Source organism: Ipomoea nil, unplaced genomic scaffold (assembly GCF_001879475.1).
Source record: "Ipomoea nil cultivar Tokyo-kokei standard unplaced genomic scaffold, Asagao_1.1 scaffold3017, whole genome shotgun sequence".
Lineage (NCBI taxonomy): Eukaryota > Viridiplantae > Streptophyta > Magnoliopsida > Solanales > Convolvulaceae > Ipomoea > Ipomoea nil.
In genome coordinates this window covers 1,298,971-1,322,269 of record NW_017619445.1, presented here as the reverse complement: position 1 = coordinate 1,322,269, position 23,299 = coordinate 1,298,971, and the positions used below count along the sequence as shown (strand labels likewise).

At 34.9% G+C, this 23,299-nt stretch overlaps 2 protein-coding genes across 3 annotated transcripts; both read right to left on the bottom strand.

Moving 5' to 3' along the window:
* Nucleotides 1-9,373: 9,373 nt before the first annotated feature.
* On the bottom strand, nucleotides 9,374-10,172 carry LOC109163339. The gene is made up of 3 exons (XM_019312091.1): nucleotides 9,846-10,172; nucleotides 9,704-9,783; nucleotides 9,374-9,557 (listed from the first exon to the last, which is right to left on the bottom strand). The coding sequence occupies exons 1-3, from the start codon at nucleotides 10,170-10,172 to the stop codon at nucleotides 9,374-9,376; spliced, it is 591 nt and encodes a 196-aa protein (XP_019167636.1).
* Nucleotides 10,173-19,333: 9,161 nt separating this feature from the next.
* Nucleotides 19,334-22,837, bottom strand: LOC109163316 (nudix hydrolase 25-like). 2 transcript variants are annotated; one of them, XM_019312071.1, is made up of 7 exons: nucleotides 22,626-22,837; nucleotides 22,153-22,203; nucleotides 21,283-21,390; nucleotides 20,862-20,956; nucleotides 19,791-19,902; nucleotides 19,644-19,684; nucleotides 19,334-19,592 (listed from the first exon to the last, which is right to left on the bottom strand). In XM_019312071.1, the coding sequence occupies exons 1-7, from the start codon at nucleotides 22,695-22,697 to the stop codon at nucleotides 19,583-19,585; spliced, it is 489 nt and encodes a 162-aa protein (XP_019167616.1). In that variant the 5' UTR covers nucleotides 22,698-22,837; the 3' UTR covers nucleotides 19,334-19,582. The 2 variants fall into 2 exon arrangements, with proteins under 2 accessions (XP_019167616.1, XP_019167615.1); XM_019312070.1 differs by having other exon boundaries at nucleotides 19,334-19,684; nucleotides 22,626-22,832.
* Nucleotides 22,838-23,299: the final 462 nt, after the last annotated feature.

Here is a 23,299-nt window from a genome sequence, read left to right as displayed (position 1 = left end):
AAAGAGAAAAGCATGTGAAAAGAGAAAAAAAATGCGAAAAATAAAAGGCATTAGGAGCCTTTGCCCAAAGGCACATATGCAACAATCAGTATAAGTTTTTCCTTTTCCTCTAAAGTGGAGTTCACTCAAAAATCATATTTACGAAAGAAAAATCTAGTTAAAAATTCTCATTTCTTATTAGATAAAAATCAGTTTCTAATTTTATTATTATTTAAAAAAAAATTGAGGTAAATCACTATTGTAGTTTTTTTTTTTTGAATAGGAGTTTAACCCTTTGAGAGAGAAAAGTTAATTCCTTTTTAAGACGGCATTCAAATTAAAATAAGTACTCCGTATATTTAATACATAGTACCATAATAGTTTTTAATTAAAAATTAATATTTTATTTTTCTTTTAAAAAAACAAATCGAGAAAGGGGACATGAACAAGAAACATGCGTATAATGTATTAATATAAGAAATTTTAAAATATTTTCATATAAAAAGTATCAAATAAACTATTGTACTTAGAGCATTCTTACATGAGTTATTTGTGAGCTCCAACATCCACCTCATTCTCCACTATCTCACTCAATCACAAATAACTCTTCTCCATATCAGTTTTAAGTTTTTTCTCAATTTTGTATGGATTCACCATTTTTACCCACTATATTTTAATTATTTCTTTATCTATTTTATTTATAAATTTATTTTTAATAAAAAATAGTGAAACTGCATACTGGATTTGCAAATGAAACAAAAAAGATGGATGTGAAAAATTTGTAAATAATAAAACAATAAAAAAAAATTTGTAAACAATTAAACAATTAAAAAAAAATCAAATTTGCAAATGAAAAATATTGAATGTGAAAAATTCGCAAATGAAAAATTTTAAAATTTGTGAAAATTTTAAAATATAAATAATAAAACAATAAAAACAAATTAAATTAAATGTTAAAAAAACAAAAAAGACGGATGTATGCTGCATGTCTTCCAACCAGACGAATGTGGCCGCCAGCGCCTTTATTCTTTTTTTTTTTTTTTTTTTTTCTGACATGATCCTCTCCTTTGAGGATGATTATTTCTAGAATAATTCACATTCACATCTATTGCTTTAATTTTGTAGGAGTTTTGATCTTTCTCTGTAAATAACTCCAAATTCTTTTTTGATGTGGTTGCTCTTAATATTTATACATAATTGAGTCATCAAATTTAAAAATTGTACAATCACATTTATCAAACCATCAAACAATTAAAGTATGTGTAATTATTTTTTTTTTCAATTTTTCGGTAGAATCCTATCATATTACCTATATGATATGTACTAAAAGTTGTCAAATCATTGTCATACTAGTTAGAAGTAAAACTCAAATTACATTAAAAACATTTAAAAAATATCTTACTTGCACATATTTTACTTGTTTGATAATTTGATTGCACACTTTTTAAGTTTAATGATTCAATTGCATAACATGAATGACTTTTTTGACACTTTTTCCTATTATCATCTTTTCAATTTTATTAATTGTTCTATTTAGGGAATAAGTTTCAAATTTTATGAAAACCATCCAAAAACATTTCGTGTGAGTTTTGCTTTTATAACTTTACCTGGGAAACCTCTTTGAAAGGCATAATCAGAGGCGGACCCACAGTGGGGGCAGTGGGGTCAGTTGCCCCCACTCACCCCACCCCCACCTCTTATATAACCCTTGTATGTATATGTGTATATATAGTAGAGGTTTTAGTATAAGTATTAAAAATAGAGAAATGATAACAGAATGTGACTTAGCCTAGTTGGCAGAGCGCATGGTTGGCTTAAAGGTAAGCTAGGGTTTGAATCTGTGGCTGAGCATGTGGTCTGTTTTCAATTTTTTTGACATTTTATTTCACATTTTCACCATTAACACTATCTTTTCACATTATTTCACATTTTCAATATTATTAATAGTGCATATTGCTTCAACACAATAATATAATCTTCATTGATATTAATAATGAGATGAGATGTGTAATTTATAATGGATCTTTTATTCAAATTATTTTATCAAATTGAGTATATTCATATTTTGTTATGAATATTTTTATAATGTTTTGATGTGTTTTATAATTCTCCTATATCCAACATTATTTATGGTTATACTTTTTAAGTGTTTCATTTTTTTTTTTCTAATTATCAATTTTCCTTTAATATTTTGCCCCCGCTGAAAAAAATTCCTGGGTCCGCCACTGGGCATAATCCCCCCCCCCCCCTCCTCCCTATTATTTTAAAATTAACAATGGTTTTTTAATGTAAAATTCACGTTCCTAGCCACAATACAAAACCATTAAGTGAACTACTGGTATATTTGGCAGTAATTGAATTGTTTTAATACTATATACATTAGCAGTACTACTTTCTTCTTTCTTTCTTAAAAAAAAAAAAAAAAAAAAAAAAAAAAAAAAAAAAAAAAAAAAAGCAATACTACTGCTGTTAGATGGAAAAAGTAAAACATATTAAGCATATCTAATTTGAAAAAAGATAAATGAAACATTTAAATTCCTTGTCACTGTATCAGCATCAACATCGTTCCAAAATAGTTAGAATATAATATATTACACCATCATAGCAATAAGACCATTTCTAAGTACATAGCAAAACACGAAAAGGTTGCATTTAACATCCAAACTCCAAAATACTTTTCATAAGATACTCACCATCCTAAGGCATCCAAAATTCTAGCAATACACATAAAATCTGCACTTCAATATTATAACATTATGACATTTTCAACAAAAAATCTGCACTTCAAATATGGACTTCACAGTCCCTAGCCACAACACATGTGTTCTTTCTTTCCCGATAAATTACATGTTCTCCTGATTGTTCGGGCTACATAATACAATGAATAAATCAATTTCCAAACATGTTTAGGTCATAACAATCATATTATAATATTAGAATGCTTAGTTGAAATATTTCATAGAAAATGACTTACATTAATTATGACTACTCCAGTATTAGGATTTGTGTAAATACCCAATCCACCACCAGAAGACCTAGAAGTTGATGATGTTGTGTCTGTAGTAGTAGGGGGTGGACCTTGACCTCTAGTACTTCGACAATATGTTTTGGAATGACCTTGTTGTTTGCATATAGAACATTTCATAATCCCGTCTTTTCTTGACATCTTTCCAACAAGCTCATTAGGCTCACGAGTTCTTTTCTTCTTTGGCCTACCCGTCATCGTCCTCGGTACAGGGGCTAGGATTTCTTCAGCATTAGTTTTAGGCTAACTAAGTTCTCCATTCAAATGTTGAATTGTGTAGCTATAGATTTTTTTGTAAACTTCTTTGGAATAGCAATCATTAATGAATTCTTCTGGGTCTCTACCCTTATCAAAAATTGCACACAAAGCATGAGGGCAGGGTATACCAGTTAGATCCCAACTTCTACATGAACAACTTCTTCCTTGTAACTTAACTTTAAAGTGTTATCTCCCTTTCTTGATCTCATAATCATCATATCCATTGAAGTCGACTAGCCACCCAATTCTCTCCATTATGTTTGCATTAAGTTTTTTCATCACTCTTGGTCCAAAGTTCCCTGGCCATTTCTCCAAAGCTTGTCTTTTGGTTGCAATTTTTGTCATCATGCCAACTCTTATATCCTCTAACAATGGGATGATTGGCTTTGACCTTGCTTTGACAATTGTTCCAATGAATGCTTCACACATATTATTGTCCATTGAATCACACTTTGATTATGACCAAATGAATGCATTACACCAATATTTAGCAGGATAATCAGATATTCAGTATGCATCGGGAGTAGATCTCCACATTTTTTGAAGTGATAAGAGAAACTCACGTCCACTACTAAAGAGTGTGCACTACGTAAATCCTACTTAGTGATCGAAGATAAACTAATATATATTGTTCAAATCTGATCAACTAAATTAAAAATGTCAAAATGTTGCTCCCACTGGGAGTCCCCACATTTGACTTCAGTGGTGATGGAAGATGTGCATTGAAAATTTCTGACTTTTGTCCCGTGAAGCAACTTAAAGGTCCAATAAGTTGTATAGGTTCAGATTTTAGACAATCGTTATGCTATGGACTCGTGTCCAGCCTATAGTGTGGACACGGTAACGGTGCTGTTAGTGGCACCGTTATCTTCCACTTTTTTTTTTTAAATTTCAGACTGCTTCGTTTTAGGAGCATATGTTCATAATTTTATCACTATATGTTCATAATTGTAAGTTCATAATGTCATAGTTCTGTGTTCATAATTTCATAACTGTACATTCATAATTCCATAATTGTACATTCATAATTCTGTAACTGTACATTCATAATTCCGTAACTGTAAATTCATAATTTTCGAAGCTCTATGTTCACAATTTTAGAGCTCTATGTTCATAATTGTAAGTTCATAATGTCAGAGCTCTGTGTTCATAATTTAAAAACTGTACATTCATAATTCCAGAACTGTACATTCATAATTCCATAACTGTACATTCATAACTCCATAACTGTACATTCATAATTTTCGAAGCTCTATGTTCACAATTTTAGAGCTCTATGTTCATAATTTTAGAGCTCTATGTTCATAATTTTGTCACTATATGTTCATAATTGTAAGCTCACAATGTCAGAGCTCTGTGTTCATAATTCCATAACTTCATAACTGTACATTCATAATTACATAACTGTACATTCATAACGTCATTAACTGTACATTTATAATTCCACAAACGAATAACGCCGTTAACGGCGAGACAAAATCAATTTTTTTAAAAACTGAAATGACACGTTTTTCCTGAAAACGACGTCGTTTTGGACATGTGTCCACAATGCATTGTGAACACAGGTCCAGGGCATAATTTGCGGATTTTAGAGGGATTTATCGGGAGAATATTTCTGATGTATTGTGGTATTTAAATGTTACTCCGTAAGTCCGTATATACTAGCAGCAGCAAACTATAATTTGTCAAGTTATTAAAAAAGAAAAGTTAATATTTAATAGTATTTTTTTTGTCAAATAACAACACCAACAACAATAATAATAATTTTTAGACTATTAGTATATATTTATTTATTAATAGTGTAGAATTATTTAGTATAAATTTATTTATTTATTTTTTTGGGATTACGAGGGAAATTCGCCGCCACTATCTTGAGTGTGTTTTAGATAAACTTTGCAAATCATCCATGAGAGATAAACCGCACTAGGAAGATCATGTGTACGGGTTCGAGCGTGAAAGTGTTCGCAAAAATCAAACTCGTAATCTTCTGATATGAAAATCATGTTCCACCATCTTGATCATCCATACATATCGAGTAAAAATTAATTTGTAATCTATTGCTCTTAAATCCAATCAAAGTATTTTTTATTATAAATCGTTTCTTTATAATTTATTTCAATTTCATGTACAAGTCTTTTTTACCAGGACTATGTGGTCTAATGGTATCCGGGTTGGACTTCCAAGTGGAAGGTTGTGATTTTGAGTCTCTGGAGGCGTTATTGGCTCTTTGTGTTTCAGTAGGTTGAGAAAGTATATGAACAGATACCTACAATGTAACAGAGCTAGTAGCATTCAAAAAAAATGTACGAGTCTTTTTTGTTTTTTTTTTTTTAAAAAATATCCATACATTAAAATATTATTATTGATATTATTACTTACTAAATTTTTGTAGGAAAAATAACAATTTTACTCCTCCAATTATAAGTACTAGTTAGTTTAGTTCTCCAATTTTATGGTCATCATATATAACCCCTCTATTGCCAAGACTGTCACCACATTAATCACTAATAAGGTAATTAAAATGTTAATTCTGACTCTAAATCATGGTTAAAAAAATTGTTAGACGCTCGTGTATTTTTTATTTTGTAAAAAAATATTTGTTTAAAATTTTTAAATTTTTTAAGACTTGATAATTATAAACTATTTAATATTTTAATAATTAATATTAAAATATTAAATATTAATCTAAAAAAACATCAATAGCTAATCGGTCAACTAGGCGACCTAGTCGGTGCCTAGGAGCTCTAGCAGGCATAGACGACCTAGTCGGCTGCCTAGACCACCGATTATGGTGATACGCTAGACGATTGGCTAACGCCTAGTGCCTAGGCACCGATTAATTGATGTGTAGGCTGAATTTTTATAACACTGCTCTGAACACTATAATATTTGACTTTTTAAAGTTTTTTTAATCGAAACTTTAACAATTATATATGTAATTTCTTTTTGTTTTTTTTTTTCTTTTTAAACATTACAAAGTTAGGCTCTTGACCATTTAATAGTCAAAATTATTGTTTTCGCTATCTTAAAAACTAATTTTGCCATAACTTTGATAATTAAGACCAAATGTTGTAATGTGTATTGATGGGGTTTAATTTTTCAACTATAGGGTAATCTAATAAAATAGCTCTCAATTTAGGGATATCATAGTTGATGGCCCCAAGGAGCATGACCCAAAGGATAATTAAAGTGAAGGGCGGTCTTGACCAAGGAGAGTTCAATTAGGAAAGGCGGAGGTGAGCATTTTTCTAGAAAGATGGTTAAGGGCTCGTTTGGCAGCGTGGTATAGTAATAGCGAGCGATGGGAAGAGTGGTTCGCTTGGGTCACGGGGACGCAGACTAATGCATCGGTAAGTGGCGGACCCCATGGGGCACAAATGAATTGCCAGTGACTGGCCAGTGGACCGTTCCTAAGTCTATGGCTATGTTGCCTTTTTTGCCCTGTGCCCGGTCGCCTTGGCCGTCCATCAATGACCAAATAGGTATGACCAAGGTTTCGGTTCCGGAAATGACCTAACCGGAGGTTCTAACCGTGATTTTTATTTTTATTTTTATTTGGGGTGTAAAAATCTACTCCGTATGTTTTGTTTTAAAATTGTCCAAATTCAACAATTAATTTTTTTCATCTATAATTTTTTGATAAATAATTAAATAGTTATATCAAATATTTAAACTTTAATGTTAAGCTAAAAAAATAAAAATAATTTTGGCCTTGCACTTAATTTTACCAAGACTAAGTTGTCTACGTATCTTATTGAAATTTCAATAAGAATCAAAGCCCATGTAGTTTTCTTACCTTTTTTTTTTTTGTTGTCTTTTTTAAGAGTCAATTTGTTCCCCTTCGGTTGCAGTGGTTGTTGTATCACTGGAAAAGAAATCGTTGATGATGTAGATTTATCATTTTCCTGTTGTTTAAGTATTGTCAATCCCCAATCGTCTGTGCAAACTTGAATTTTGATTGATTGCGGCGTCATTCTTGAACGAGTATCGTCCAACATGTTTCCACATGCACTAAATTCTTGTTATACTTCCACAGTAGAAGCAATGGTTCCAAAAATTTGTTTTGCAATAATAGATAAAATAGAAACTTTGTTTTCATGGTCTTTCCACCACTGCAAAACATCAAGATCACCATCATTATCCAAAAATACAAAATCAGTGTTTGAATAAATTTCTGCTGGAGATGACGATGAACATGTCCCGCTTGTCCAACGACTTTTACCCGCTCTAGCTAACATGTTAAAGCCTCGACTTCGTTGAGATGACGGCGAGCTCTGCGACCTACTTCGAGAAGACATACTAATATTCATGGAAGGACCATAAGCCTGTAAATACTCTTCACACTAACTATGAAATAAATTTGTTATTTCATTATGTACATAATTAATAGGCACAAGTGTCAAATAGCACCATCTACTACTTCGAAGTGCTCAATTCCCCCCCCCCCCCCCCCCCCCATCATCTAAAACATAATGTAATTGGACACACTTACCTCCAAAAATTTATCGATTAGCTTTTTTCGCAAGTTACATCCGGTAGAGTCTGACTTGGCCCGGTCATTGATTATGTGGCAATGATGACATGGCAATTAAATAACAAAATAAACCAAAACATGTGCCTAATTCAAAGCCCTAATTGTTTATTCCTAATTTTTGAGAATCATTTCTTCCTAAATTGTGATAACCCTAGTCGAAGGTAATTGACACCACTACAGAAGACGACGCCATTGACGCCATTGATGACAGTGGAGAAGACGATGCCATTGACGATCTTGTCTGATGGATAATCCGTAGGAAAGTGAGACGAGCAAGTAGGTTAGCTGTGTATTATCCTATGAAATTCTAGTTCAAATAACTTGTCGAATGGTTGTTGTAGTGTAAAGTGGTTGTGGTCTACTTATTGTTCTGTAAAGTGGTTGTGGTCCTTCTTTTCTTGAGAATAAATATGCTTATTGTACTGTCCGGAACTTGAAAGTGTGCTTGTTCTACTGCTTTTGTGTATAATATGTCTGGTAAAGCTCTTGTGCGGGTCTTACAAGGGGTCCTACAAAACACAAGCTTTATGTATATTGTCTGGTTGTTGTGATATAAATTCTGCATTTAATAATTGTGAAAAAATATGTGAAAAAGATGTGTTGATAGATTAGTTGTGTTTTTGTCTATTTGTGGTTTTTATATTGTGTATTTACTTATTCTATTTTAGGATGTCAGATTCTATAGAATTACTTATTCACCATGGTGGTAACTTTATTTAAAAAATAAAAAAAATAAAAAAAAAAACCTAACCTTAAGTTTGTAGGAGGAGAAGTAGAATATGTAGTAATTGACCAAGACTTTGTATGTTATCCACATCTGATGAAGTATATTAAAGAGCAAAGATATGGTAAAATTGTATCACTAACATACGAATTACCTGAAGAATCCTTTAAGGAGTTGAAGCTTTTAAATAATGATGCCAGCAGTATGCACTTAGTTTAGATTACGTTGAAAGGTAGGAAGTGTGAGATATATGTTGATCATGGGCTAGATGATCCAGAATTGGTTTATATTATGTCTTTACCTGGCCCTGAAACTACAGAAACGGAAAATAGGCCTGAAACTAGGTGTTTGAGTGACATAGAATTGGACTTTGAGGGGTTTGAATTTGGGAATGAGGCTGAATTAGAAACTGATGGTGGGGCAGAATTTGAGACTGATGTGATTATGCTCAAGAATGTCTCAACTCAAATCCAGGTAGCACTGTTGTGATTAAAACATCTAGGGTTGTTCCTGATACTCCTTGTGTATTTCAGAGAATTTATGTCTGATTTGGTGCTTGTAAAAGAGGGTTTTTAGAAGGTTGTAGGAAGGTGATTGGGTTAGATAGGTTAGGTGATTTCTTGAATTGTTTGGATTATAGGCCCCTTGATGTTGGTAGGGTTGTTGTGGTGGCCTATTATATCCAACCAAATTAATTTGCTCAATGGGGGATTTGAGAATTTGAATCATTGGGACACTCTCCTAAATTATGTCCTCCACCACACAGATCACACATTAAAACTTGAGTAGAAGGAATAGGAGGAGTAGAAACATAACTTACATCTTGATTTTTCAAAGTGGCTTGAACAAGTTTTTATACTAAAGAAGCAACATTATCCACCTTAGCTGACAAGGCGGAAATTTGTTCCACTTCATGCATTCCTCCTACAAGTTTTTTGGAGGATATGATCTCTCCGAATAACAAGTGGATCCATTCATTGGTATTTTCTCCAATAGCTCTTCGACATGTGTTGGTTCCAAAACTGTGAAGGACCCACCTGAAGAGGCATCAACCAAAATTCTTGAGTTATCAAGTAACCCTTCATAAAATGCCTTATCATTATATCCTAGCTTTGTATCCCATGGTGTGGACATTGCCTTCGAAGCTCCTTAAATCTCTCCCAATATTCAGTTAAGGACTCACTTGCCAACTATTTGAAGTTTTGAATTGCTCTTCTCATCCTTTGGGTCTTGGAAATTGGATAGAGCTTCTTCAAAAATTCCCTGTGTAATTGATCCCAAGTGTCGAAATGGTTGTCTGGAAGCGAGATGAGCCAACTATGAACCTTATGCCTTAGTGAGAAGGGAAAAAACCTGAACTTGATGGCTTCTTGAGGTACGCCATTGATTTTGAAGGTGCCACAAATACGGAGGAACTTTGTGATATGAGAATTTGGATCCTCCGTAGGTGACCCTCCAAATTGATCTGAAGTCACCAGGTGCAAGTTGACTGGCTTGATTTCGAAGTTGTTAGCCTCCACACCTAGAACATTGATGCTATCATGTTCCTCAACATCCGGAGAGATGTAATCAGACATGGATCTTGCTGCGGGTGAAGGTTGGTTGACTCCACCATCACCCCCAACATTGACTTGAATTGGTACTTGAGCCATCATTCTCTGTTTTCTAAGTAACCTGGCTTCCTTTTCGATCTCAGGGTTTAAAGGCAATAATCCTTCACATCCCGAAGATCGTGTGCGCATAAAAACCAAGCTCTTAGATCAAAACAAAACCACACTAAACAACTCGTTAACGGTTAAAAAATAAAAATGAAAATAAAAATAAAAATGGACTAGACTCCTAGAATAAAATTTCACTAATGTTAATACTAAACGCCACTTCCCCGGCAACGACGCCAATTTGATTGTTGTATATTTTCAAACAAATAATACCCGGAGTATCGGGTAATCGATCCACAGGGAAGTGGGGTATTAAGCACTAGCTACTAAATTATTCTTTGTGAAGATAATCCTAATGATTATGATGGATGGTTGCAATAAATAAATAAAGCAAAGCAAAATATCAGGGTTTTGAAAACAATAGAGAGAGAATGAGATTCCTAGGATTCAAGTATTTAATCCCCTAGCACCTATCTTAAGTGCAACACTAAATCTGGGTTCAAACTAGTGTGAGAATGCAAAGATGGTATAGAGTTACTCCCGTAATCTCTAACCCTAGTGAATATTCGCTCCCGTGATATAAACACCCAATAATAACAAGAACAGTCATTCATAATTAATTCCTAACTACTACCATCTCCCGATTCGCAATAATCAAGAATTAAACTCCCTAACATATATGCCCTCTCCCAAGGTGCAAAAGTCAAGTGCAATTGTGTGTACTCTTAATTATGGCTAACTTCCGTTATGACATAAACGAAGTAATGAAACAAGTAATCCGAGCCCTGAACTACAAGCAACATCAATAATAAACACAATTGCAAGTTTGCAACACAAGTTTAAAATCCAAATAATAATATATTAAAGAATCTGAGAGCACAGACACAGGTTCATAAACACTTTTTGCCCAAGAATCTCTAATGGAATTTAGCCAAGCATGACTAAACTATACATAGCTAAAGATAAAGAAGAAATTACAAATTATCAAAAAGAGTACAAGAATGAACTAGGCGATTTTCCCAAATCTCCCTAGCTTTCTTCTTGCTTCCCAAAACAACTTGTGGCTCTTGATTTCTCTCTTTCTTGTCTCCAAAGATCTCTGAATGATCTCTAGAGTTGAGAACTGTGGGATTTTATAATAGGTACAAAGCAGGGGGGGTGAAATTGGAATTTCTCCTCTTCAATTTGGATTTGCCGCCTTTTTATTCTTTTGGAAATCGCTGCCTTAATGAAATCAGCACCTCTCGACGCATCGAGGGCCTGCTCGACACGTCGAGCGCACGCCATTTTAAATCATAAGGCGTACTGCCTTTTTTCGACGCGTTGAAGCCTTACGTCAGAAAACTGGTGCGGTCCGCATGTTTTCGACGCGTCGAGTCTTCTAGGCTCCAACTTGTCCATTTTGGCTCCAAACTCGCACTGGGAACTTTCCTTGCTCTTTCACTTTACCTATAATGGTTCCAAAACACTAGCAAATATCGTAAAACATTCAAAACAAGTGTGAACCATAACTAAATGATGAAACAAGGGATTATGCAATTAAATTAACAAAACTATGAGCTTAAGCCTAACAAATATAATCAAACTAATACTAGAAATGTGCACAATTAGACTCACATCAGGGAAACCTATGGGATCTCATTCATGAGCCGTGTTTTGCATAATCTCAACTGAGTATTTGTGCACACTTGATCCTCAAACACTTTAATAATTCTTGGTGTTTGGTTATTGGCTTGAAAATGGGTCTTATGTGCCAAACAGATATGACTCTTGAAGCATGTTGTTTTATAGCAAGTTGGTTGGTGGTATGTTTGGTTGTGCAAGAGAGAGTAGGAGTAATTGTTATGCTTGACTTGTGATTTATTCCTTGGTTTTTGCTTGAGGACATGCAAAGGTTTAAGTTTGGGGGAGTTTGATGTGAGTCTAATTGTACATATTTCTATTATTAGTTTGAATATATTTGTTATGCTTAAGCCCATGATTTTGGTAATTTAAATGCATATTATCTTGTTCTATCATTTAGATATGGTTCACACTTATTTTGAATGTTTTATGGTGTTTGTTAGTGTTTTGGAACCATTGTAGGTTAAGAGAAAAGACAATGGAAGTTCTAGGACAAATTTGGAGTCAAAGTGGATCGAAGGACGCGTGCACAGTAAGTTCAACGCGTCGAGCCAGGGCTCGACGCGTCCAAAATTTCCAGAAGCCGAGACCGAGATGCGTCGAGCGGCTATAGCAAGGACGCGAAATTCCGACGCCACTTTCGACACATCGAGCTTTTCCAGTAAGCTCCGGATAATTGAGGACACTGACTCTACGCGTTGAGCGGGTGGGTGGCCCAGTCGCAGTTTCGGCCCATTTTGCGCGGAATTTTCCTATTCTCTCCAGAATTGGTTCCAGCTATAAAAATCCACATTCCTCAACCCTAAAGGAGGTGGAGAGATATTTGGAGACAAGAAAGAGAAGAAATCAAGAGTCACGAGTTGTCTTGGGAAGCAAGACGAAAGCTAGAGAGATTTGGGAAAATCACTTGGTTCATTCTTGTACTCTCTTTGATGATTTGTAATTTCTTTATTTTATTTGATATGTATAATTTAGTCATGCTTGGCTAAATTCCTTTAGAGATTCTTGGGTAAAAATGTTTATGAATCTATGTCCTTGTGCTCTCATATTCTTTAATATATTATTATTTGAGTTTTAAACTTGTGTTGCAATTGTGATTATATTGTTGAAGCTAGTAGTTCAGGGCCCGGATTACTTGTTCATTGTTTTGTTTATGTCATAACGGGAGTAAGGCATAATTGAGAATACACACAATTGCACTTAACTGTTGCACCTTGGGAAAGGGCATTTATGTTAGGGAGTTTAATTCTTGATTATTGCGCATCGGGAGATGGTAGTAATTAGGAATTTATTATGAATGCTTCATCTTATATTGTTGGGTGTTTATATCACGGGAGTAAATATTCACTAGGGTTAGAGATTACGGGAGTAACTCTATACCATCTTTGCATTCTCACACTAGTTTAAACCCAGATTTAATATTGCACTTATGTTAGGCACTAGGGGATTAAACACTTGAATCCTAGGAATCTCATTCTCTCTCTATTGTTTTCAAAACCCTAATATTTTGCTTTGCTTTATTTATTTTATGCAACCATCCAAGATAATCATTAGGATTAGCTTTACAAGAATAAGTTAGTAGCTAGTGCTTAATACCCCACTTCCCTGTGGATCGATAACCCTGTACTCCGAGTATTATTTGTTTGAAAATATACTACAACCAGGACACATCCATTCTCTGTAGATGTGATTTTCGTATGTGCACTTACTATAAGTTGAGTGTGCACGCAACCTAGGTGGATGTGAATGGCGGAGTTGTGCACTTGAGTTTCGTAGTGTGTGCCATAATAAGTAGAAAAAGTGTGTTTGACAAGACAGTAAACCCTGGTGTGTGCACTTATATTAGGCTGCTTGAGCCATTTTGACCCCCAAAAAAACCGGTACCACGAATTCACGAGAACCATATGGATTTTTAATAGAATGTACAAACCATTGTAGTTCATCATTCCCTAGCAACTTAGAGAAGACGTACAAAATAGCAGCACTCTTCATGCAATTGTTTGTGCACACATAGCAATATGATAGCAGCAGATTTCATGTGTGGTAGCAGTCGCCGATGATAACTTTTCTTCGTCTCTATCTGAAACCTCACGAACGGCGGTCGGCCATCCTTCACTCCCTACCGCAAACCAATCGATCTTAGAATTATATATCAATTGGACTTCTTCCTTATCTCGTCATCCAAAAATCTTGAAAAGAATCCAAATATAATATTAGTTTATAATTGATAACTAGACTAATTTACACTAATATCCTTTCTAATTAATTATGTTTAAGATCCACATCAAAATGATTAATTATCTAGACCATTGATTGAGCATATTTGGATGGCTTGGATTAATTCTTAGCTAGGTTCCTACCTAGCAAACGTTCTTACTTGAAGCCCCCCTATTATTCGGGGACGGGACGGGGCAAGAAGTGGTATCCCCGTTCCCGACAAAGAATTACATATATTCCTTGTTCCCCAAAAATTTTATCCATCCTCGTCCCCATCGGGGCAGGGAGCAAGGACCCTCGTTAGGGGCAGAGCAAATTGTCATCCCTAGTCGGGCTCTAGGCAGATTTTGACGATATTAAAAATATAAATTTGAATACTATAATAACCCACAACTATTAATGATAAATTATATTTTAAAAACAAAAATGCAATAAATTAATATTAATAAGCTACTCAAAATAGCTTTTTTCATTTTCAGCTTATTGGCATTAATATGCTAAGCCAAAAAAATTATTTACCACACACTTATTTTAACTATTTAACCAACTCAAACAACTATAATTGGTCAAACAAATCAAACTTTGAGCGGTAAGTCAATTTCCAAATACTTGATTATTTTTATATCTCATTTAGTTATGTTTAGCTTTATATTAAACTTCACATATGTTTATTCTCCATGTCACTCCTACATTTTTATACAGCGAACAATACATATTCGGAATTTAACACAAAACTAACTAGGAATGACAATTCTATCCGCATTCAATGAGTTTTTCGCATTTCTGCCCCTACGGATTTTAAAATACTCGCACAATTTGAATAATAGGTCCGGGTATGGGGGGAATTTTGTATACTCGCGCGGGTATGGGGGCGGGTGCGGGGGAGGTATCCCGCCCCGCACCTGCACTTATATATATTGTTATTAGTATTCATTTATTATATAAGTTTATGTATATTTTATAATTAAAAATGCATAATGAATTAAACTTCTTAGTTTTCTGTTAATAAAAATTGAATAGGAACAATACAAATAACGTAATGAGTAAACACTTAATACAATTTATACGACAAACACAATTTTAGTTCGAATTAAGGATTGACTCCATTGGCCCTTATTAAATTTTAGAGTTATGTTCAAACTTATAAAAAAAATCCATGTGATAATTAGAATTGTAGCATAAAATTGTTATTAGATTTAAGTGTAATATTAATAATTAGAATTTCGGGTTGGGTATTACCCGCACCAGCGGCAGTGTGGGAGTGACCTCTCAATGTGAAGGGGGCTCCTTGTGCGCAATGAGCACCGGTCTAGCCTCTGTGGTTCATGTTCAGTTGAGTCACCATGATTTACATCCTTCCAAATGCTCTGTCGGGCCGGGGTGTGGGGAACCCTTAGGGTTGGGGTTCAGCCTTTTGGAAGAATAATTAGAATTTCGGGTTGGGTATTACCTGCACCCGCAAAATTCCCGCGGGGCGAGTATGAGATAGGAATTTCATTACCCGCGCGAGTGCGAGTGCGATTGCGAGGAGTGGGTTGGAAATGCATGCGGGTGCGGGGCGGGGGCCGCACTCAGCCCGCCCCATTGCCATCACTAAAACTAACTAGTGTTATGACATGAAAAAGTAAAATAATGTTAGGCCCAAATGAGAATTGAAATCAGAATAAGAATCAAATACTTGGTAATGATAATGGGTTTTGGTGAAAGTATTTTGCATGTATGGTAGTAGGGTGAAATTGAAATGATTATCAATATTGATGTTTGGTTATGTATGATCTATAATGAGAATAAAAGTTTTAAAAATAATAAAAATAATAAATAAATAAAAGACAACTGATCACAATATAATTAAAGTTTTAAGAGGGACAGTTTCCGACGAATTGGAGACGGACGGTCAACTAAAATATGGCATCAACCTTGGCTACCTGATAAGGAGAATCCATATATTTAAACCCCAATCTCGAACACTTATGGTGAAGCTATGATTGATGCTTTAATTGATCCAGTGACATGCGACTGGAATACTAATCTGGTTTGTGAGATCTTTAGCCCAAGAGATGCGAGTTTAATCTTAAAAATTCCTGTTTCGAGTGGCATGGAGGACCGGTGGTGTTGGCGAGAGGATATACGAGGTATCTACACTGTACGTCATGGCTACCGAATGATGTTTGATAATGCATTGCCGGTTAATACTCAGTTTACAGGGATCAATGACTAGAATGTGCAGTCAACAAGCCTACATTCTCAATATGTGTCGTATTTTTTTTTGATAACAATATGTAAAACTCCTTTGGGAGTTGCGTTTTTGGTGTATATTTTTTTTTTTTCGTGTATTTCTGTAAAACGCAAGAGGTAGTTGCGTTTACGTATTCGTATACGTAAAACGCATTACGCTCTTGCGTTTTCCAACACATACGGTTTCCCCAAAACGCAACTTACTTTTGCGTTTTACGTATTATACGTAAAACGCAAAACTAAGTTGCGTTTTTGACTTTTTTTTTGTACCGGCCGTCTCCGGCGAATTTGAAGGACGGCGAGAACCACAAAACGCAAGTCGCATTAATTGTGCAAGGACTTTTTTCGCAATCACCACGCTGAACCAACTGTGCAACACCACATTATATTCTATTAATATTTGTATTTTTAAGTATACTTAAATAGCCGATGAACAGTACACAAAACGAACTACCGGCGCCGGAACCGCCTATAAAACGCAAGTGGTTTTAGCGTTTTAACGTTTTATTCAAATAACGCAATTCGGTCTTGCGTTTTTGTAAATTTCTCCGGCGAAATACGCCGATAAACACAACTCATTTTGGTCTTGCGTTTTACGTATTTTCAAGTATAATACGTAAAACGCATCTCCCAATTGCGTTTTAACGTATTCAATACGTAAGATGAAAACGCATCTGGGAGATGCGTTTTTCGTATACAATACGAAAAACGCAACTACCAGTTGTGTTTTAAGTATTTAACGAAAAGAAAATACGGATTAAATACCTTCAAAAACGCAACAGGTAATAGAGTTTTGCATATTTTTGTCAAAAAAAAAGTCAGCACACATTTTGGCAATTTCTCACCCCATTCTACACATTCTAGTCATTGATCCCAGTTTATAGCATGGAAGAATTTATGGGGATCCAAACTACCTCCGAAGGTCAAGAATTTTGCATGGCGTTGTGCGAGAGCTATTTTACCTACTGTTGTTTCCTTGGTAGTCCTGAAACTATGGAACATGCATTCTTGGAATGCCCAGCAGCTGTGGATGTTTAGAGAAATCTGGAAAATTTTGTACAGCATACTACAACTAATTTTGAAGTTTGGTTATCAGATCTTTTTAAGCAAACTGATAAGGACAAACTACGGAATTACCTTGCTGTTTGCTGGTGCTTGTGGAAGAGAAGAAATGATTGGGTGTGGGGTAGAAAAGCTTGGACTCTACAAGGGATAAAGGTGATGATTGAGAACTGTGTGGTTGATTGGCAAATTTCTGAAGATAATTGGGCTGCTATTTCCTCTCATGAGCAGAATGTGGTGGAACATAATATTCAAATCCCAGAAACGACTTTTGTTGTTGAAGTTGACACCTCCATTCCACAGACCACAAATTCTGAATTCTATGGTGTTGTTGTATTATCAATAATGGTAATTTTGTGGTTGCAAAATCTGGTCCCATTCGATGCTTAAATAATCCCCATCTTGCGGAGGCAATGGCAATGAAGGAGGCTCTTTCATGGATTCTTGTGTAAGGTTGGCGTAATATGATAGTTCGTTCAGATTGATATCAGATGGTGTGTAAACTTCTCAACTAGGACTGTCCGGATTATTCATATGCAGGTTGTGTTGTAAGGCCAGGCATTGTCAGAATCTCAAACGACACTTTGAATCAGTGTCTATCAAGTATGTTTCTCGATCAGTGAACAAGTGTGCTCATGCTTTAGCCAGGTCTGCGAGTTCACAGCCTGGTCATATTAGTTGGTTTTCATCTATTCCTACTTATATTGAACGTTTTATTTCATGATAATAATACTATTGCTTTGGTTTTCAAAAAAAAAAAAAAAAAAAAAAAAAAATCCAAAGCACCAATATAAACAAAACAAAAATCTAAAAGCACTAATCCATATTTAAAAATCATACTACCAATAAGATGGAATGATACCATTTTTTAATTAAGAAATAAGATTTTTAATTGAAGGGGTAATCAAATCTCAACAAATTATTCCGTGGGCCTGGGTCCAAAGATATACTTCGTACAATTTACATACTAAGGGTGTGTTTGGTTCGCACATGGAAATCAGAATCGAAATGGGTATCAAATACTTGGTAATGGTAATGGGTTTTGGTGAAAGTATTTAACATGTTTGGTAGTAGGGTGGAATGGGAATGATTACTAATAGTAGCGCTTGAGAATGAATAAGGGAATGAAACCCTTATTTTATTTAGGTATGCGTTTTTTAATTGATGGGGTATTTGAAACCCATAATAGTGTTCTAAAAACCTATCAACCAAACAATAACAATCACTTTCATCAATCGTTATGCTGTGCATCCGTATGCACCATGCATGGTGCATACGGATGCCAAAACGACGTCGTTTTATTAAAAAACGCGCGCCTCCCCTTTTAAAAAAATTCAGGTTCGATTCCCAGCAACAACATTATATTGTTCATTCATTCTGGAATTTTAGTTCATAGATTATGGAATTATAGTTCATTGATTATGGAATTATAGTTCATCGATTATGAAATTGTAGTTCATCGATTCTGAAATTTTAGTTTATAGATTATGGAATTTTAGTTCATTCATTCTGGAATTTTTAGTTCATAGATTAGATTATGGAATTATAGTTCATTGATTATGGAATTATAGTTCATCGATTATGGAATTTTAGTTCATATGTTTTGCTGGAAATCGAGCCTGATTTTTTTTTTTTTAAGGTGAGACGCGTGTTTTATTAAAATGACGTCGTTTTTGCATCCGTATGCACCATGCATGGTGCATACAGATGCACAGCATAATTTGCCCCCTTTCATACCCATTCCTATGGGCAAAACCCATCAACCAAACACACCCTAAATGTTCACAAATTACCTTTTAAAAATTCACAATTTATGACAATCCTGTATTGTATTAACAAATTTCTAAAACTTAGAAGCACAATTTATATTCTAGAAATTCACAATTCCAATACTAAAAATACACCATTTAGGACCATGGTCCACCTTGCAACTGTCAAATCTCATAATTGTGTTTTTAAAAGTTGGCAACCAAACACTAATTATGATTTTGATTCACATTCTTAATATGTAAACCCCATGAACCAAACACACCCTTAGTTTAAGATAGAATTAAAAATGACATTTACAGCGCAATATAATATAAAGTAAATTGTTACTACTTTCCTATCAACTAAAAGTGAAATTTACTACATAACCAACAATACTATATAATGGCAAGAACTTCCCCTTATAGGATCACATTTAACATCATAAAGACTGGTATTTGTTGCAAGCACCACTTTTATTTACAAAGAGACCAAACAAGCTCAGATCATGTCCACAACACTCACTTGGTTGATTGGCATTAAGCAGAGTTTCCATTATCATAGAAATGATGTCGGAAGTTTCTGAAAACTTCCTCATACGTTTGCCTTTTGTATTCAACTACCTGTTATTTGGTCCCATTGGGTTCCAGCTTAGTGCATGCTTTGACAAATATATCACAAAATCTTCTTAAGTTATCTATCTATTAAATATTAATCTTTACTGAGTACCTTTTCAATGACTTCTTCAGGACTTGCCCATTTCCACTCTGAGAATTCTGGCTTTGCTTCACCTGTTGCTAAGTTAATCTCGCTCTCATCTTTAACAAGCCTCATAAGAAACCTATCTTTGGCAAAAAGCAGAAGCCTTTACTGAACAAATCATGGGTTTCCGTTAAATTTCTGACTTCAGAAAATAAAATCTCAACACAAGTGTTTGTTAATCACTTACAGCACAAAAGGGGAAAAGACAACCACTATCCCTCAAGGAATCAGTCCTATATCTCTTTCTTCCCTATTTCTACATTTGTATGCACAGCTCAAACACTAGGGAACCAAATGTTACATAAGTGTCATTTGAATCCAAGTAAACAGATCCACTTAAAGATTAACTAGGAATGTTATCATTTGGACATTTTCAGTCAACTATCTCTCTTTTACCTGCACAACTTTTAGTGTCCTCAAGTGGCATTTATTTGTAAGTAATAGCTCAAATATAAGAAGTTCTAATTAGCACACGGCTAATTTAGTCTTTCGTTTAACACTAGAAGCAGGGTTAACTTTTGACTTGTTTGATCATGATTCATGATTCAACTTTCAAAAGAAAAAGGTGATGGCTTTTCTATTAAGCTTGTGTGACATGGGAAAGGAGGAAAGAAGTCAAGGATGGGGTATATATGAGGATCGGGAGTAAGAAAGCAAGCAGGTAAACAATCAATACAGTAGCACAAAATGTTCTATTTGATGCAAGAATATTACCTAGTTTATCTTACTCATTATTATAGAAAGTGCCGTAGACAATTGTAGTGGCCTGGGTAAATTATGAGCAATGAAATTACTTAAAGAGTGAAGGTACAGAATGGCCAGTCCAGTTTGAGGGAAACCCGACTAGAACATATGTGAAGTGTCAGATATGAATAGCGTAACAGGATAACTAGTATTGTATAACAAGAGATCACTTCCATAATTTTCAAAAACAATAAAAGATAGCTAAATGCCACATAGCTCACTCGCCTTGCCTTTACAAGAAAAGAGTAGCAATCTTGTGATTCTGTACACATGTATTAAAGAGAGGAAGCATACCATTTCTGTGCCTGCCCATCCCATTCTTTGCCCCAAAGACGACTCACCTTGGCTTTCACAGCAGGTGGGAAGTCATAGTGCAACCACTGTGGAACCTGACAAGTCAAAAACACCTTCAAAATCAATGTATCCATCCTTTCAATTCCAATAGAATTTTCAAGGCGTCACTTATTATGACCAATGGAATAATCATCTGACGACCCCATGTTACAAGCTTCTTGAAGAGTGAAAAAGAGGACACCAGACTCATTTTGTTGGGGGAGGAGAAGGCATCAAATAGTTTTGACAATTTCAAACCCGCTCATTCAGATGACCTATGTTATTGCAAAAGAATTTCTGAAAAATGTGATCTAAATCCAACTGACACTGCATATGTATTTATGTACAGGAAGGGGAGAGGGAGATGTGATTGGAGAAATACAGAAACTTCAGTGACCTCTGCAATCACTTCAGCTGACACTACTCCAGTTTCTTCACGCAATTCTCTAATCGCAGCAGATTGTGGATCTTCTCCATCTTCAATGCCTCCCTAATAACAATAACAATATAGATACTAGATGACATAGCAGATATAATTAACTCAAATAAAATGATTTTAAAATTAGAAAATGAATCTGACAATACTTCAGAACATGTATGGCATAGCTGAAGACCTGAAGTCCTTCAAAACTCAGGTCTAACCATCTAACAGAATTACTTTAGTGATCAACTGAATGGAATTTTGAAGATTTTTCCAATCAGTTACTCAAAGAGGCTACAAGAGCTTGCAACTTTATGATGAGAACATCGCTCCATAGTATAAAAAAATGCAAAGTCACTGGATTGAAATGCTTTTGTATACTGTTGGAATATGAGCAGCCTAAACTATGTGTCTATGGAAGGGACATAAAAGGTCTAAAACTATTCCACTCCCCAAAGACTTAAAAGCATAATAATAAGAGTAGGCTGCTCATATTTCATATTCCAACATATACGAACCAGCTTGGTTGGCGTGAGTGACCGTGCACTCTCGTCCCTTAAGAGAGGTCGAGAGTTCGAACCCCCTCTGTTATGGAAAAACCAATCTGGCCAGCACTTTGCCCCTTAATTGGGCCGGCTTGGCGGGAACGGTGATTAGTCTGAGTATGGTACGAGCTTAAAGGTACCTCCTAAAGTTAGGGCATGCTCAGGACATCTAGTGGTCTGACAAAAAAAATGCTTGTGTACACACACACAGACACATTTCAAGCATAAATAACAAAGTAATCAGCTGAATGTTGAATGTATGAGAAAAGTTTAACAGTAGTCTCACCTGTGGCATTTGCCATGATCCATGAGCATTCAATCTTGAAGCCACAAACACCTGCAAGCATATCTCAAAGGATCACCATCACTTCAATGACCTAATACCATTTTAAAATCACAACATTTATTAAAGTGATGTTTATAATCACTCCTTACCTGCCATCCTCTTTCATCTCTCAAAAGAAAGGAGGAAAATGGAAAAGATCTATTAAAACTGTCACTAGCGAGGAAAGGTGAAGTTATGCTTATTACATGTACGAGCGAGTTCCAACTACAGCCTTTCCCCAGCCCTATTTATCTTCAAATTATTCCTTTTATTTACATCTACATCTATTTAATTCCATATGTATAAAACGCATAACAGTATAATATCTTGAGCTACGAATAACAAAAAAAAAAATTAATTAATTAATTAAAATGCTCATAAATCCAGATAACTACAACAGAGCGAAAAAATATTTTGAAAACGTATGCGTTTACCAGATTATCATCGTTGATTAGACAGATTCCAACGTTGGGACGGTAACCCGAGGGTAGACCCTCCAATCCCATTCAAAGCTACTCAAAATAGCTCAGGAAACTCAGGAAAATAGTTTAGGGAAAGAAATTTTGAAGATTATTGTCGACTCAAAAGGTTTTGTCAAATATTATGTGCAAAGGAAAACCAATTCTATAAGGAATGTTAATCTTTAATACTAGGTTGATTAGGAGTAACATTGTTTTTCACGTTTCGGATTAGGTCCTATAAGTAGAAGCAGCCATCTATCTCAGAGTTTACGACTTTGAGTCTCTAATTGTGTGAGGTCCGAGAATCATTCAGAGAGAGCTTCTAAATTTTCTTAAGAAGTAGTGTGTGTGTTTAGGTTACAATAGTACAATAAGAAGTATTATCTATTATGTAATTTCTAATTCTAAAACAATGTATTTTTAATGAGTTAATTTCAGGAATGGTTCTCTGACTATGTTGATTTTCCACAATTGGTCTTTGACTTTTAATTTGGACAATTTAGACACTTGACTTTCAAAATCTTTCCAATGTTAGTCCTTCCATCAATTGATGGTTAAATGGATGTTAGTTTGAGGGGTAAGGTTGTCATTTCACGTGCTTGGTATAATTCACCATCCCTTTCCTTGTATTCTTTCAGACCCAAACT